At 61.3% G+C, this 16,791-nt stretch overlaps 1 protein-coding gene across 2 annotated transcripts in view; it reads right to left on the bottom strand.

The window, feature by feature from the left end:
* Positions 1 to 1,256: 1,256 nt before the first annotated feature.
* Positions 1,257 to 16,791, bottom strand: part of lclat1 (lysocardiolipin acyltransferase 1) — a 65,540-nt gene continuing 50,005 nt past the window's right edge. For both annotated transcript variants that reach the window (XM_070870683.1, XM_070870684.1), the window contains 2 exons: positions 11,042 to 11,158; positions 1,257 to 3,681 (listed from right to left, as the gene is read on the bottom strand). In XM_070870683.1, coding sequence (XP_070726784.1) covers positions 2,870 to 3,681; positions 11,042 to 11,158 — 929 coding nt within the window. In that variant the 3' untranslated portion in view covers positions 1,257 to 2,869. The remainder of the gene's footprint in view (positions 3,682 to 11,041; positions 11,159 to 16,791) is intronic.

Below are 16,791 nucleotides of genomic sequence, written 5' to 3'. Positions count from 1 at the left end.
TGGGCAGGGACACAGGCGGGCACGGACACACGGAGACACAGTGACACTGGCAGGGACACAGGCGGGCACGGACACACGGAGACACAGTGACACTGGCAGGGACACAGGTGGGCAGGGACACACGGAGACACAGTGACACTGGCAGGGACACAGGCGGGCACGGACACACGGAGACACAGTGACACTGGCAGGGACACAGGTGGGCAGGGACACAGGCGGGCACGGACACACGGAGACACAGTGACATGGGCAGGGACACAGGTGGGCACGGACACATGGAGACACAGTGACATGGGCAGGGACACAGGTGGGCACGGACACACGGAGACACAGTGACACTGGCAGGGACACAGGTGGGCAGGGACACAGGCGGGCACGGACACACGGAGACACAGTGACACTGGCAGGGACACAGGCGGGCACGGACACACGGAGACACAGTGACACTGGCAGGGACACAGGTGGGCAGGGACACACGGAGACACAGTGACACTGGCAGGGACACAGGCGGGCACGGACACACGGAGACACAGTGACACTGGCAGGGACACAGGTGGGCAGGGACACAGGCGGGCACGGACACACGGAGACACAGTGACACTGGCAGGGACACAGGTGGGCAGGGACACAGGTGGGCACGGACACACGGAGACACAGTGACACTGGCGGGCACGGACACACGGAGACACAGTGACATGGGCAGGGACACAGGTGGGCACGGACACACGGAGACACAGTGACATGGGCAGGGACACAGGCGGGCACGGACACACGGAGACAGTGACACTGGCAGGGACACAGGTGGGCAGGGACACAGGTGGGCAGGGACACAGGCGGGCACGGACACACGGAGACACAGTGACACTGGCGGGCACGGACACACGGAGACACAGTGACATGGGCAGGGACACAGGCGGGCACGGACACACGGAGACACAGTGACACTGGCAGGGACACAGGTGGGCACGGACACACGGAGACACAGTGACACTGGCAGGGACACAGGTGGGCAGGGACACAGGTGGGCAGGGACACAGGTGGGCAGGGACACAGGTGGGCAGGGACACAGGTGGGCAGGGACACAGGTGGGCAGGGACACACACAGTGAGGAGGACAGGGGTACGGGCGGACACAGGCATAGAGCTCTGCCCCCTTCTTTCTGGGACTGGATCTGTGTGCAGGGCCCAGAGAGTAAAAGGTTTGACCCACTGCCCATCTTGACGTGTGAGGCAGTGATGAGAAGCACAGAGCGGAGATGAAGAGCTGAAGAGATTTATTAGCATCAGCAATTCTGATTAAAAAGAACAGAAATAGTGTTGAACGAGGAGAGCAGACAGAGCTACTCACAGAAACATCCATCGTTCAAACATCAGCAAATGTTCTGGGCATTTTCATTTTAAAAGCACACCGAGTGATTCTCTCCACGAATGTAAAATGATGACTGATCAATCTTCACTGTCTCATCAGGAAACAAAGTCCACCTGAGGTATAATCTTCGCCAGTAACCGGAAGCTGCAGGCTGCGATTACAGATGGCTGCCCCTGTTCTTCCACATCCACGTGAATGCATCTCAAAACCAACAGGCTTTCAATATACTTGCTAGGAGAAATTTGCAGGGCTATGGGGAACGGGAGGGAGGGTGGGACTAACTGGATATCTCGTTCAAAGAGCCAGCACAGGCCTGATGGGCCGTATGGCCTCCTTCTGTGCTGTAAGGTTCTATCATTCTAGGTATTCAGTGCAGCATAGTGCTAAACCATCAGACACACTGGGGTACAGTCCCACACACACACTGTCTCTCACTGGGGTACAGTCCCACACACACTGACTCTCACTGGGGTACAGTCCCACACACACTGACTCTCACTGGGGTACAGTCCCACACACACTGACTCTCACTGGGGTACAGTCCCACACACACTGACTCTCACTGGGGTACAGTCCCACACACACTGACTCTCACTGGGGTACAGTCCCACACACACTGACTCTCACTGGGGTACAGTCCCACACACACTGACTCTCACTGGGGTACAGTCCCACACACACTGACTCTCACTGGGGTACAGTCCCACACACACTGACTCTCACTGGGGTACAGTCCCACACACACTGACTCTCACTGGGGTACGGGGTCCCACCTTGATCGGACGGATCGATTGGAGAAGCCCCAGGATTGGCCGGATCAATGGCAGAAACTCCGGGATTGGCCAGATCGGTGGGAGATGCCCCGGGATTGGCCAGATCGGTAGGAGATGCCCCAGGATTGGACGGATTGTTGGGCAATACCCCGGGATTGGACGGATTGGTGGGAGATGCCCCGGGATTGGCGGGAGATGCCCTGGGATTGGCCGGATTGGTGGGAGATGCCCCGGGATTGGCCGGATTGGTGGGAGATGCCCCGGGATTGGCCGGATTGGTGGGAGATGCCCCGGGATTGGCCGGATTGGTGGGAGATGCCCCGGGATTGGCCGGATTGGTGGGAGATGCCCCGGGATTGGCGGGAGATGCCCCGGGATTGGCCGGATTGGTGGGAGATGCCCCGGGATTGGCCGGATTGGTGGGAGATGCCCCGGGATTGGCCAGAGATTCCCCGGGATTGACCAAATTGGCCGGATACGCTCCGGGATTGGCTGGGTCGGTCGGAGAGGCCTCGAGATTGCTCGGATCGGTGGGCAAGGCCCCGGGTTTGGCTGGATCGGTCCCGGGATTGGCCGGATCGGTCGGAGAAACCGCGGGATTGGCCGGTTCAGAGAGACGAGCCCCGGGATTGGCCGGATCGGTCGGAGAAGCCCCGGGATTGGCCGGATCAGAGGGACGAGCCCCGGGATTGGCCGGATCGGTCGGAGAAGCCCCGGGATTGGCCGGATCAGAGGGACGAGCCCCGGGATTGGCCGGTTCGGTCGAGGCCCCCGCCGGACGCCCACTGCTTCGCCTTCGAGCGCTGTGGCTTCCTCCTGTTGTGGACGGCCATTTCCATCATCTCACAGCCGCCGAACACCTTCTCCTGTGCGATGAAGAAGATCGCCACGCTGGCAAAGTACCACCTGGCCAGGGTGTAGGACCAGATCACCACAAACATGGCGCACACAAAAGCTGTCCAGTACAGGATTGAGCAGAACTTGATGAGGAAGACCCTTCCGCTGGATTTGCAAGGAGGGAGGGGCACGTGGTCTCGACCCTGACCCTGACCTTGACCCTGACCCTGATCCTGATCCTGAACTTGACCTCGCTTCTGAATCCAACCCAGGGTCCGATCCAAGGGCTGACCCATGACCCGGCGCAGGAAGTGCATCTGGCTCTGACCCTGGACCTGCACCGGTCTCTGGCTCTGACCCCTGACCAGGAGCTGGCTCTGGCTGTGAGTGCGGATCTGGCTGAGACTCTGGGGCAGGACATGGGGTTGACCGAGACTCTCATCCTGCAGCTGGCTGTGCCCCGAGCTGTCGAAGGTCCGGTTGCCCCGGTAGAAGTTGCGCAGTAGCTTCTCTTTCTCGTGCCAGCGAAGGCAGCACCACTCCTGTAGCCCGTCCAGAGAGATGGGCAGGTGGGCGGCTGGGTAGCGGCGGATGTGGAAGTGGATCTCCTTGGGGAAATTGCCGGTGAACAGGTCCCGCTCGGTCTGCGGGATGTTGTAGGGGTAGGCCACCGTGATGTCGTGGATCGCGTCCAGATTGCAACCTAGGGCACAATGGCAGAGACGGTTACTGGCGGAGTCCAGCAGGCGGGCAGCGCACTCTGAGCTAGGCAGGGCGAGGTCCCACTGCGTTCCCTCCCTCCCCTCCTCCTCCCGCCCGAGTCAGGGCTTCGTGGCTCAGGCCCACAGTCCAGCCCACCATCTCCCCATATCCCTCAATCCCACTCCACAGATTGAACACATAATCGAGGCGAACACTGAGGGAGTGCCGCGCTGTCGGAGGGGAAGTACTGAGGGAGCGCCGCGCTGTCGGAGGGGAAGTACTGAGGGAGCGCCGCACTGTCGGAGGGGCAGTGCTGAGGGAGCGCCGCACTGTCGGAGGGGCAGTGCTGAGGGAGCGCCGCACTGTCGGAGGGGCAGTACTGAGGGAGCGCCGCACTGTCGGAGGGGCAGTACTGAGGGAGCGCCGCACTGTCGGAGGGGCAGTGCTGAGGGAGCGCCGCACTGTCGGAGGGGCAGTACTGAGGGAGCGCCGCACTGTCGGAGGGGCAGTGCTGAGGGAGCGCCGCACTGTCAGAGGGGCAGTGCTGAGGGAGCGCCGCACTGTCGGAGGGGCAGTACTGAGGGAGCGCCGCACTGTCGGAGGGGCAATGCTGAGGGAGCCCCGCACTGTTTCTATCCCCCCCTCGCTCTCTCCCCACCCTCGCTCTCTCGCTATTGAGTGGTGATGTTGAAATCACTCCACAGGATGAAGTAATCATGCTATAAATACACATGTTTTTACACTTGGGAGTTCTTGTACACCGTGCCGATTTCCATACGACACAAAGGATATTGTAGCACTGGAGAAAGTGCAGCAGAGATCGACAAGGGTGCTGTCCGAATTGAGAGGATGCAGCTTTCGGGAACAATTGCGAAGGCTGGGCTCTTCTCTCTGCAAAAGAGAAGACTAGCAACTGAGCCTCACGCGCAGACACAGATCAGGAATGGCCCAGGCTCCAATCCCGGCCTGTGCCGCCCCAGCCAATCTCCTGCTGGAAAGTGTGTGGGAGTCGGCTGTGATGACCCGTCCATGATTGAATTGTCGGCCGACATTCATTACCTGGCCTCACACACTGGAGAAGGACCCCTGGGGCGGGCAGAGAGCAGCCAGGGTCCGTGGACACTGCCCCAGTCAGAGTCAGCACCCACAGGGGAGGAGGGCGGGAGGGAGCTCAGACACAAAGCACCTCGCTGGCTCTACACATCTCCCTCTCCGTGCCTCATCCTCTTCCTATCTCCCTCTCTCTCTCTTCCAATCTCCCTCAGTATCTCTCCAGCTCCGCCTCTCTCCGTATTCCCCTCTCGATCACTTTCACCCTGTGCCCCTCCCCGGACCCCCCTCACTGCCCCTCCCCTCCCCGGGCCCACCTCACTGCCCCTCCCCTCCCCGGGCCCCCCCTCACTGCCCCTCCCCTCCCCGGGCCCCCCCTCACTGCCCCTCCCCACCCCGGGCCCCCCTCACTGCCCCTCCCCGGGCCCCCCCTCACTGCCCCTCCCCTCCCCGGGCCCCCCCTCACTGACCCTCCCCTCCCCGGGCCCCCCTCACTGCCCCTCCCCACCCCGGGCCCCCCTCACTGCCCCTCCCCGGGCCCCCCCTCACTGCCCCTCCCCTCCCCTGACCCCCCCCTCACTGACCCTCCCCTCCCCGGGCCCCCCCTCACTGCCCCGACACTTCCCTGGGCCCCCTCTCACTGCCCCTCCCCTCCCCGGGCCCCCCCTCACTGCCCCTCCCCTCCCCGGGCCCCCCCCCTCACTGCCCCTCCCCACCCCGGGCCCCCCTCACTCCCCCTCCCCGGGCCCCCCCTCACTGCCCCTCCCCTCCCCGGGCCCCCCCTCACTGCCCCTCCCCTCCCCGGGCCCCACCTCACTGCCCCGACTCTTCCCCGGGCCCCCCCTCACTGCCCCTCCCCTCCCCGGGCCCCCCCTCACTGCCCCGACTCTTCCCCGGGCCCCCCCCTCACTGCCCCTCCCCTCCCCGGGGCCCCCCTCACTGCCCCTCCCCTCCCCGGGCCCCCCCTCACTGCCCCGCCCCGGGGCCCCCCTCACTGCCCCGCCCCTCCCCGGGCCCCCCTCACTGCCCCTCCCCGGGCACCCTCTCCCCTCCCCGGGGCCCCCCTCACTGCCCCTCCCCGGGGCCCCCCTCACTGCCTCTCCCCGGGGCCCCCCTCACTGCCCCTCCTCTCCCCGGGACCCCCCTCACTGCTCCTCCCCTCCCCGGGACCCCCCTCACTGCCCCTCCCCTCCCTTGGACCCCGCCTCACTGCCCCTCCCCCCCCCCTCACTGCCCCTCCCCGGGGCCCCCCTCACCGCCCCTCCCCGGGACCCCCCTCACGGGACCCCCCTCACTGCCCCTCCCCTCCCCGCCCCTCCCCTCCCCGGGACCCCCCTCCCTGGGACCCCTTCATTGCCCATCCCCTCCCCGGGACCCCCCTCACTGCCCCTCCCCTCCCCGGGAACCCCCTCACCGCCCCTCCCCGGGACCCCCCTCACGGGACCCCCCTCACTGCCCCTCCCCTCCCCGCCCCTCCCCGGGACCCCCCTCCCTGGGACCCCTTCATTGCCCCTCCCCTCCCCGGGACCCCCCTCACTGCCCCTCCCCTCCCCGGGACCCCCCTCACTGCCCCTCCCCTCCCCTCCCCGGGGCCCCCCCTCACTGCCCCTCCCCACCCCTCCCCACCCCGGGACCCCTTCATTGCCCCTCCCCTCCCCGGGACCCCCCTCACTGCCCCTCCCCTCCCCGGGGCCCTCCTCACTGCCCCTCCCCTCCCCTCCCCGGGGCCCCCCTCACTGCCCCTCCCCTCCCCGGCCCCCCCCTCACTGGGACCCCCCCTCACTGCCCCTCCCCCCCCCCCTCACTGCCCCTCCCCGGGGCCCCCCTCACCGCCCCTCCCCGGGACCCCCCTCACTGCCCCTCCCCTCCCCGCCCCTCCCCTCCCCGGGACCCCCCTCCCTGGGACCCCTTCATTGCCCCTCCCCTCCCCGGGACCCCCCTCACTGCCCCTCCCCTCCCCGGGACCCCCCCTCACTGCCCCTCCCCTCCCCTCCCCGGGGCCCCTCTCACTGCCCCTCCCCGGGGCCCCCCTCACTGCCCCTCCCCACCCCGGGACCCCTTCATTGCCCCTCCCCTCCCCGGGACCCCCCTCACTGCCCCTCCCCTCCCCGGGGCCCTCCTCACTGCCCCTCCCCGGGGCCCCCCTCACTGCCCCTCCTCTCCCCGGCCCCCCCCTCACTGCCCCTCCCCTCCCTGGGCCCCCCCCCCCCTCACTGCCACTCCCCGGGCCCCCCCCTCACTGCCCCACCCCTCCCCGGGCCCCCCCTCACTGCCCCTCCCTGGGGCCCCCCCTCACTGCCTCTCCCCGGGCCCCCCTTCACTGCCCCTCCCCTCCCCGAGCCTCCCTCACTGCCCCTCCCCGGGGCCTCCCTCACTGCCCCTCCCCGGGGCCCCCCTCACTGCCCCTCCCCTCCCCTCCCCGGGACCCCCCTCACTGCCCCTCCCCAGCCCCCCCTCACTGCCCCTCCCCTCCCCGGGACCCCCCTCACTGCCCCTCCCCTCCCCGGGACCTCCTCACTGCCCCTCACCTCCCCGGGACCCCCCTCACTGCCCCTCCCCAGCCCCTCCTCACTGCCCCTCCCCGGGGCCCCCCTCAGTGCCCCTCCCCGGGGCCCCCCTCAGTGCCCCTCCCCGGGGGCCCCCTCACTGCCCCTCCCCTCCCCGGACCCCCCTCACTGCCCCTCCCCTTCCCGGGACCCCTTCATTGCCCCTCCCCGGGACCCCCCTCACTGCCCCTCCCCGGGCCCCCCCTCTCACTGCCCCTCCCCGGGCCTCCACTCACTGGTAGTCCAGCCCCCTCCCCGGGACCCCCCATCCCTGGGACTCCCGAGCAGTCCAGCCCCCTCCCCGGGACCCCTGAGCAGTCCAGCCCCCTCCCCGGGACCCCCCTCCCCGGGACCCCCTCACTTTGTCTTTTTTTTTATATAGAGTTGAGGAAGCTGGAGAGGATATCCTGAGCTGGAAGGCCCGGTTACTGAGCGGTTCGCAGTGAACAGGCCACTGCTGACACACAGCTGTCACAACCCGACTTCTGGTAAACAGACTCGAGAGCAGCTGAGTTCTCGGAAAGGAAACCCACCGAGTGTTTCCACTCCAGCTCCCACAGGGAGAGTCAGGGCCTGTCGCTCACCCTGGGCCCAGACCGCAGCCTTAACCACACACTGCCCCGAGCTCAGAGACCCGGCACAAGGAAGGCCAATATACAAACACAAACAGGACGAGAATACCCTTACTCAGCAACAAGTCTTTCCAAACAGTTTCCAGCACTGATCAAAAGAACAGTTAACAAAAATCTGGGTTCAGTGACAGTGACCATGAAGCTGTTGGATTGTTGTAAGAACCCGATGAGGTCGCTCGTCCTTGAGGGAAGGAAAGCTGTCATCCTTTGAGGTCTGGGCCTATAGGTGACTCCATCCCACACCAATGTGGTTTGACCCTGAATTGCCCTGTAAAATGGACCAGCAAGCCACTCCCGTTGTATAAAAACACAATCGGTTCAGGAACAAGGTCCACATTCTCAGGACAATGATCGAAGGGCAATAAATGCTGGTCTCGTTAGCTACTACTACTTCGTGAGAATTAATGATAACAATGAGGGGGAAATCAGCCAGGGTTCCTGCTCCTGATCACTGCCCAGTGACCCCTGGGTTAGAGAGAGAGGGAAATCAGCCAGGGTTCCTGCTCCTGATCACTGCCCAGTGACCCCTGGGTTAGAGAGGGTGGAAATCAGCCAGGGTTCCTGCTCCTGATCACTGCCCAGTGACCCCTGGGTTAGAGAGAGGGGAAATCAGCCAGGGTTCCTGCTCCTGATCACTGCCCAGTGACCCTGGGTTAGAGAGAGGGGGAAATCAGCCAGGGTTCCTGCTCCTGATCACTGTCCAGTGACCCCTGGGTTAGAGAGAGAGGAAATCAGCCAGGGTTCCTGCTCCTGATCACTGCCCAGTGACCCCTGGGTTAGAGAGAGGGGAAATCAGCCAGGGTTCCTGCTCCTGATCACTGCCCAGTGACCCCTGGGTTAGAGAGAGGGGGAAATCAGCCAGGGTTCCTGCTCCTGATCACTGCCCAGTGACCCCTGGGTTAGAGAGAGGGGGAAATCAGCCAGGGTTCCTGTTCCTAATCACTGCCCAGTCACCCCTGGGTTAGAGAGAGGGGAAATCAGCCAGGGTTCCTGCTCCTGATCTCTGCCCAATGACCCCTGGGTTAGAGAGAGGGGAAATCAGCCAGGGTTCCTGCTCCTGATCACTGCCCAGTGACCCCTGGGTTAGAGAGAGGGGGAAATCAGACAGGGTTCCTGCTCCTGATCACTATCCAGTGACCCTGGGTTAGAGAGAGGGGAAATCAGCCAGGGTTCCTGCTCCTGATCACTGCCCAGTGACCCCTGGGTTAGAGAGAGGGGAAATCAGTTAGGGTTCCTGCTCCTGATCACTGTCCAGTGACCCCTGTGTTAGAGAGGGGAAATCAGCCAGGGTTCCTGCTCCTGATCACTGCCCAGTGACCCCAGGGTTAGAGAGAGGGGAAATCAGCCAGGGTTCCTGCTCCTGATCACTGCCCAGTGACCCCTGGGTTAGAGAGAGGGGAAATCAGCCAGGGTTCCTGCTCCTGATCACTGTCCAGTGATCCCTGGGTTAGAGAGAGAGGGGAAATCAGCCAGGGTTCCTGCTCCCGATCACTGTCCAGTGACCCCTGGGTTAGAGAGAGGGGGAAATCAGCCAGGGTTCCTGCTCCTGATCCCTGTCCAGTGACCCCTGGGTTAGAGAGAGGGGAAATCAGCCAGGGTTCCTGCTCCTGATCACTGCCCAGTGACCCCTGGATTAGAGAGAGGGGAAATCAGCCAGGGTTCCTGCTCCTGATCACTGCCCAGTGACCCCTGGGTTAGAGAGAGGGGGAAATCAGCCAGGGTTCCTGCTCCTGATCACTGCCCAGTGACCCCTGGGTTAGAGAGAGGGGGAAATCAGCCAGGGTTCCTGTTCCTAATCACTGCCCAGTCACCCCTGGGTTAGAGAGAGGGGGAAATCAGCCAGGGTTCCTGCTCCTGATCACTGCCCAGTGACCCCTGGGTTAGAGAGAGGGGGAAATCAGCCAGGGTTCCTGTTCCTAATCACTGCCCAGTCACCCCTGGGTTAGAGAGAGGGGAAATCAGCCAGGGTTCCTGCTCCTGATCTCTGCCCAATGACCCCTGGGTTAGAGAGAGGGGAAATCAGCCAGGGTTCCTGCTCCTGATCACTGCCCAGTGACCCCTGGGTTAGAGAGAGGGGGAAATCAGACAGGGTTCCTGCTCCTGATCACTATCCAGTGACCCTGGGTTAGAGAGAGGGGAAATCAGCCAGGGTTCCTGCTCCTGATCACTGCCCAGTGACCCCTGGGTTAGAGAGAGGGGAAATCAGTTAGGGTTCCTGCTCCTGATCACTGTCCAGTGACCCCTGTGTTAGAGAGGGGAAATCAGCCAGGGTTCCTGCTCCTGATCACTGCCCAGTGACCCCAGGGTTAGAGAGAGGGGAAATCAGCCAGGGTTCCTGCTCCTGATCACTGCCCAGTGACCCCTGGGTTAGAGAGAGGGGAAATCAGCCAGGGTTCCTGCTCCTGATCACTGTCCAGTGATCCCTGGGTTAGAGAGAGAGGGGAAATCAGCCAGGGTTCCTGCTCCCGATCACTGTCCAGTGACCCCTGGGTTAGAGAGAGGGGGAAATCAGCCAGGGTTCCTGCTCCTGATCCCTGTCCAGTGACCCCTGGGTTAGAGAGAGGGGAAATCAGCCAGGGTTCCTGCTCCTGATCACTGCCCAGTGACCCCTGGGTTAGAGAGAGGGGAAATCAGCCAGGGTTCCTGCTCCTGATCACTGCCCAGTGACCGCTGGGTTAGAGAGAGGGGAAATCAGCCAGGGTTCCTGCTCCTGATCACTATCCAGTGACCCCTGGGTTAGAGAGAGAGGGGAAATCAGCCAGGGTTCCTGCTCCTGATCACTGCCCAGTGACCCCTGGGTTAGAGAGAGAGAGGGGGAAATCAGCCAGGGTTCCTGCTCCTGATCACTGCCCAGTGACCCCTGGGTTAGAGAGAGAGGGGAAATCAGCCAGGGTTCCTGCTCCTGATCACTGCCCAGTGATCCCTGGGTTAGAGAGAGAGGGGAAATCAGCCAGGGTTCCTGCTCCTGATCACTGTGCAGAGAGAGGAGGGTAGGAGAGTGCCGGGACCACACGGGGAGGGAAGGAACGTGACGGAGGAGTAAAGAACGGATAGAACGTGGGCTGGTACCTCAGGGGAAGAGAGGGAGCGTGCCGGAGAATTAAAGAGTGGAGAGAACACGTGCAGGACATACCATTACGTAGTCGCTCGACGATGAAGGAGAAGCCGGTGGTCCTGGGGTGAAGGACGTACTCGTATCTCGGCAGTCCCCGGGAGGCAGCAAACTCGTCACTCCGTGTTCGTGTGTTAACTGCAAAACAGCAAATCGCAGTGTTAGAAACTCATCACCTCGGGACCCTCACTCCGTCCGTTCCCCCCCCTACCCTCCCATCGCCTCGGGACCCTCACTCCGTCCGTTCCCCCCCCCTACCCTCCCATCACCTCGGGACCCTCCCTCCCTCCGTTCCCCCCCCTACCCTCCCATCACCTCGGGACCCTCACTCCGTCCGTTCCCCCCCTACCCTCCCATCACCTCGGGACCCTCACTCCCTCCGTTCCCCCCCCCCCACCCTCCCATCACCTCGGGACCCTCACTCCCTCCGTTCCCCCCCCCCCACCCTCCCATCACCTCGGGACCCTCACTCCGTCCGTTCCCCCCCCTACCCTCCCATCACCTCGGGACCCTCACTCCGTCCGTTCCCCCCCCCCACCCTCCCATCACCTCGGGACCCTCACTCCGTCCGTTCCCCCCCCTACCCTCCCATCACCTCGGGACCCTCACTCCGTCCGTTCCCCCCCCCCACCCTCCCATCACCTCGGGACCCTCACTCCGTCCGTTCCCCCCCCCCCCCACCCTCCCATCACCTCGGGACCCTCACTCCGTCCGTTCCCCCCCCCCTACCCTCCCATCACCTCGGGACCCCTCACTCCGTCCGTTCCCCCCCCCCTACCCTCCCATCACCTCGGGACCCTCACTCCGTCCGTTCCCCCCCTACCCTCCCATCACCTCGGGACCCTCACTCCGTCCGTTCCCCCCCCCACCCTCCCATCACCTCGGGACCCCTCACTCCGTCCGTTCCCCCCCCCCCCTCACCCTCCCATCGCCTCGGGACCCCTCACTCCCTCCGTTCCCCCCCCCCCCTACCCTCCCATCGCCTCAGGACCCCTCACTCCGTCCGTGTCCCCCCCCCCCCACCCTCCCATCGCCTCAGGACCCCTCACTCCGTCCGTTCCCCCCCCCCACCCTCCCATCACCTCGGGACCCCTCACTCCGTCCGTTCCCCCCCCTCACCCTCCCATCGCCTCGGGACCCCTCACTCCGTCCGTTCCCCCCCTCACCCTCCCATCACCTCGGGACCCCTCACTCCATCCGTTCCCCGCCCCCCTCACCGTCCCATCACCTCGGGACCCCTCACTACGTCCGTTTCCCCCCTCACCCTCACCCTCCCATCACCTCGGGGCCCCTCACTCCGTCCGTTCCCCCCCCCCTCCTCACCCTCCCATCACCTCGGGACCCCTCACTCCGTCCGTTCCCCCCCCTCACCCTTCCATCGCCTCAAGACCCCTCACTCCGTCCATTCCCCCCCCTCACCCTCCCATCACCTCGGGACCCCTCACTCCGTCCGTTCCCCCCCCCTCACCCCGGGACCCCTCACTCGGTCCATTCCCCCCCCCTCACCCTCCCATCGCCTCGGGATCCTCACTCGGTCCGTTCCCCCCCCCCCTCACCCTCCCATCGCCTCGGGATCCCTCACTCCGTCCGTTCCCCCCCCTCACCCTCCCATCGCCTCGGGACCCATCACTCCGTCCGTTTCCACCCCCCACCCCTCACCCTGGTACCCCTCACTCCGTCCGTTCCCCCACCCCCCCTCACCCTCCCATCACCTCGGGTCCCCTCACTGTCCGTTCTCCCCCCCCCCCTCACCCTCCCAACACCTCGGGACCCCTCACTCTGTCCGTTCCCCCCCACCCCCCCCTCACCCACCCATCGCCTCGGGACCCCTCACCCCGTCCGTCCCTCCCATCACCACAGGACCCCTCACTCCGTCACCACCCCCCATCACCACAGGACCCCTCAATCCCCCCCCAATCGCCACAGGACCCCCTCACCCCTCCCCATCACCACAAGACCCCTCACCCCATCACCACAGGACCCCCTCACCCTGCCCCCATCACCGCACAGGAGCCCCTCATCCCATCTCCCCCCCATCCCCGGCAAAACACAGGAGCCCCTCATCCCCACTCTCCCCTGGTCATGAGAGACAGGTGCCCCTTATTCCATCTCCTCACCCGTCCTCGCCCCCCTCCCCCCCATTAGACACAGGAGCCCCTCATACCTACTGCCCCCCCCACCCCCCCATCAGAGGCAGGAGCCTCTCATTGAGAGAAGATGGGTAGGTGGGGTTGGGGGATATGGGGAGAAGGTGGGTAGGTGGGGTTTGGGGGATATGTGGAGAAGGTGGGTAGGTGGGGTTGGGGGATATGTGGAGAAGGTGGGTCAGTGGGGTTGGGGGATATGGGGAGAAGGTGGGTAGGTGGGGTTGGGGGATATGGGGAGGAGGTGGGTAGGTGAGGTTTGGGGGATACGGGATGAAGGTGGGTAGGTGGGGTTGGGGGATATGGGGAGAAGGTGGGTAGGTGGGGTTGGGGGATATGGGGAGAAGGTGGGTAGGTGGGGTTCGGGGATATGGGGAGAAGGTGGGTAGGTGGGGTTCGGGGATATGGGGAGAAGGTGGGTAGGTGGGGTTTGGGGATATTGGGAGAAGGTGGGTAGGTGGAGTTGATCTGTGAAAAATGCGTGGAATTGTTGGGGCGGTTTCCTGGTTTCTCTGCCCTAGGGTTTGGAGAGTTAAACATGTTCTCCCCTCCCACCCTGCCCCCTCTCTCCTGTAAGGAACTGGAGCCAAAATCTAAATCCTGACAAACTCAAAACTCGCTTGCCAAGGAATTTTATTTTTGGCTGAGGATTTGTGTAAACACTGGTTAAAAATAACCAAGGTTATCAATCCTTGTCCCACAACCTTAATCATTCACAGAGCAACACAGTCTCAACAAATTGCGAGCACAAAATGTGATTTACATAGGAGTGATTCCACCTTAATACATAAGAACATAAGGAACAGGAGCAGGAGTAGATCATTCGGCCCCTCGAGCCTGCTCCACCATTCAATACGATCATGGCTGATCCGATCATGGACTCAGCTCCACTTCCCTGCCCGCTCCCCATAACCACTTATCGTTCAAGAAACTGTCTATTTCTGTCTTAAATTTATTTAATGTCCCAGCTTCCACAGCTCTCTGAGGCAGCAAATTCCACAGATTTATAACCCTCAGAGAAGAAATTTCTCCTCATCTCAGTATTAAATGGGTGGCCCCTTATTCTAAGATCATGCCCCCTAGTTCTAGTCTCCCCCATCAGTGGAAACATCCTCTCTGCATCCACCTTGTCAAGCCCCCTCATAATCTTATACGTTTCGATAAGATCACCTCTCCTTCTTCTAAATTCCACCGAGTAGAGGCCCAACCTGCTCAACTTTTCCTCATAAGTCAACCCCCTCATCCCCGGAATCAACCGAGTGAACCTTCTCTGAACTGCCTCCAAAGCAAGTGTATCCTTTCGTAAATATGGAAACCAAAACTGCACGCAGTATTCCAGGTGTGTCCTCACCAATACCCTGTATAACTGTAGCAAGACTTCCCTGCTTTTATACTCCATTCCTTTCGCGATAAAGGCCAAGATTCCATTGGCCTTCCTGATCATTTACTCTATCTGCATACTAACCTTTTGTGTTTCATGTACAAGTACCCCCAGGTCCTTCAGAGGCGCTGCTGTCTCCAGCAGGGATTGTAATATTCAGTAACAGGCAGCAGCAGCCGTTACTGTGAAGACTGTCCCAAACAGGAAACAGGAGCTGTACTGGAGGGATGGAGGTGATCCATTGGGAATGTATACAGTGGGAGTGAATGGGAAGGGGTTTGGGTCCATCGGAAATGTATACAATGGGAGTGAATGGGAAGGGGTTTGGGTCCATCGGAAACGTATACAGTGGGAGTGAATGGGAAGGGGTTTGGGTCTATTGGGAATGTTATACAGTGGGAGTGAATGGGAAGGGGTTTGGGTCCATTGGGATTGTGTACAGTGGGAGTGAATGGAAAGGGGTTTGGGTCCATTGGGATTGTGTACAGTGGGAGTGAATGGGAAGGGGTCTGGGTCCATTGGGATTATGTACAGTGGGAGTGAATGGGAAGGGGTTTGGTCCATTGGGATTGTGTACAGTGGGAGTGAATGGGAAGGGGTTTGGGTCTCTTGGGATCGTGTACAGTGGGAGTGAATGGGAAGGGGTTTGGGTCTATTGGGATTGTGTACAGTGGGAGTGAATGGGAAGGAGTTTGGGTCCATTGGGATCGTGTACAGTGGGAGTGAATGGGAAGGGGTTTGGGTCTATTGGGATTGTATACAGTGGGAGTGAATGGGAAGGGGTTTGGGTCCATTGGGATTGTGTACAGTGGAGTGAATGGGAAGGGGTTTGGTCCATTGGGATATTTACGTTACAGCACAGAAACAGGACATTTGGCCCATCCAGTTCGTGTCGGCCTTCTCCCCCCACACGAGTAAATAGTCCCAATCACATTTACCTGCTCTGTTCCCTTATCCTGTTAACCCCTTTTTCATCGTCCCCGTCTCCAATCTAATCTTCAATGTTGGCAGTTTCTGCCTCTACCATGAATCCTGGCAGTGAATCCCACTGTCTCACAACTCTCTGTGAAGTTTCTCTTCCCCATTGTTCGAAATCCGACATCAAGGGCTCCTGGTTCTAGACTCTGGGATCAATCCGCTTGCATCTCCTCTGTCCTATCCTTGCATGATTTTAGGAGGGGAGGAGAGGGGCTGGAGAGAAGAGGGGAAGGGTAGGGGAGGACAGAAGGGAGCGAGGGAGGAAGGGAAGGGGAAAGGGTGGGGAGAGGAGCTGCGAGGAGGAGATGGGAAAAGTGCGGAGGGGAGAGGGGACAAGAGGCTGGAGAGGAGGGCAGGGGAGAGGGGAGGGGATAGGAGGGAGTGAGCGGGGAAGGGGAGAGGAGGAGGACAACACAACTAATTGATAATTGATAAAAAACAGACAGTAAGAGTTTCTACAGGTACATAAAAAGGAAATGTGGCTAAAGTAAATGTTGGTCCCCTAGAGGATGAGACCGGGGAATTAATAACAGGGAACAGGGAAATGGCAGAGACGTTGAACAAATATTGTGTATCGGTCTTTATGGTAGAAGACACTAAAAACATCCCAATAGTGGATCATCGAGGGGCTATAGGTAGGGAGGACTTAATACAATCACTATCACAAATGAAGTAGTACTCGGTAAAATAATGGGACTAAAGGTGGACAAGTCCCCTGGCTTTCATCCTAGGGTCGTAAAAGAAGTGGCTGCAGAGATAGTGGATATATTTAAGTTGGAGATAGACTGATTTTTGAGCGATAAGGGAGTGAAGGGTTATGGGGAGCGGGCGGGAAAGTGGAGCTGAGTCCATGATCAGATCAGCCATGATGGTATTAAATGGCGGAGCAGGCTCGAGGGGCCGTATGGCCTGCTACTGCTCCTATTTCTTATGTTCTTATAACTGACAGGTTTACATTAACTCTGCACAGAATGCGATTTTTGAGTTTTAGCAATACCCGAATTTGGAGGGATTATCCCCCCACTGCCTCCCCCCCCACCCATCCCAGAGCAAACACCCCAGCACATCACCCACATCAGCCGTCAGATAGCACAAATAACGTGCATTCTTTCCTGAACCTCCCACCATTGCCCAAAAACAAAACAGACTAAACGACTGGAAACTATTTCAACACTGCCAGGAATTTTAATAGATCCGACTAATATAAACATAATGGTTACTGACGCATCTGACAACCCGAACTAAACGAAAAGCACAAGTGATAACTG

This window comes from Pristiophorus japonicus, unplaced genomic scaffold (genome assembly GCF_044704955.1).
Source record: "Pristiophorus japonicus isolate sPriJap1 unplaced genomic scaffold, sPriJap1.hap1 HAP1_SCAFFOLD_160, whole genome shotgun sequence".
In the NCBI taxonomy this organism is placed as follows: Eukaryota; Metazoa; Chordata; class Chondrichthyes; family Pristiophoridae; genus Pristiophorus; species Pristiophorus japonicus.
This window is presented reverse-complemented; position numbering and strand designations above follow the sequence as displayed.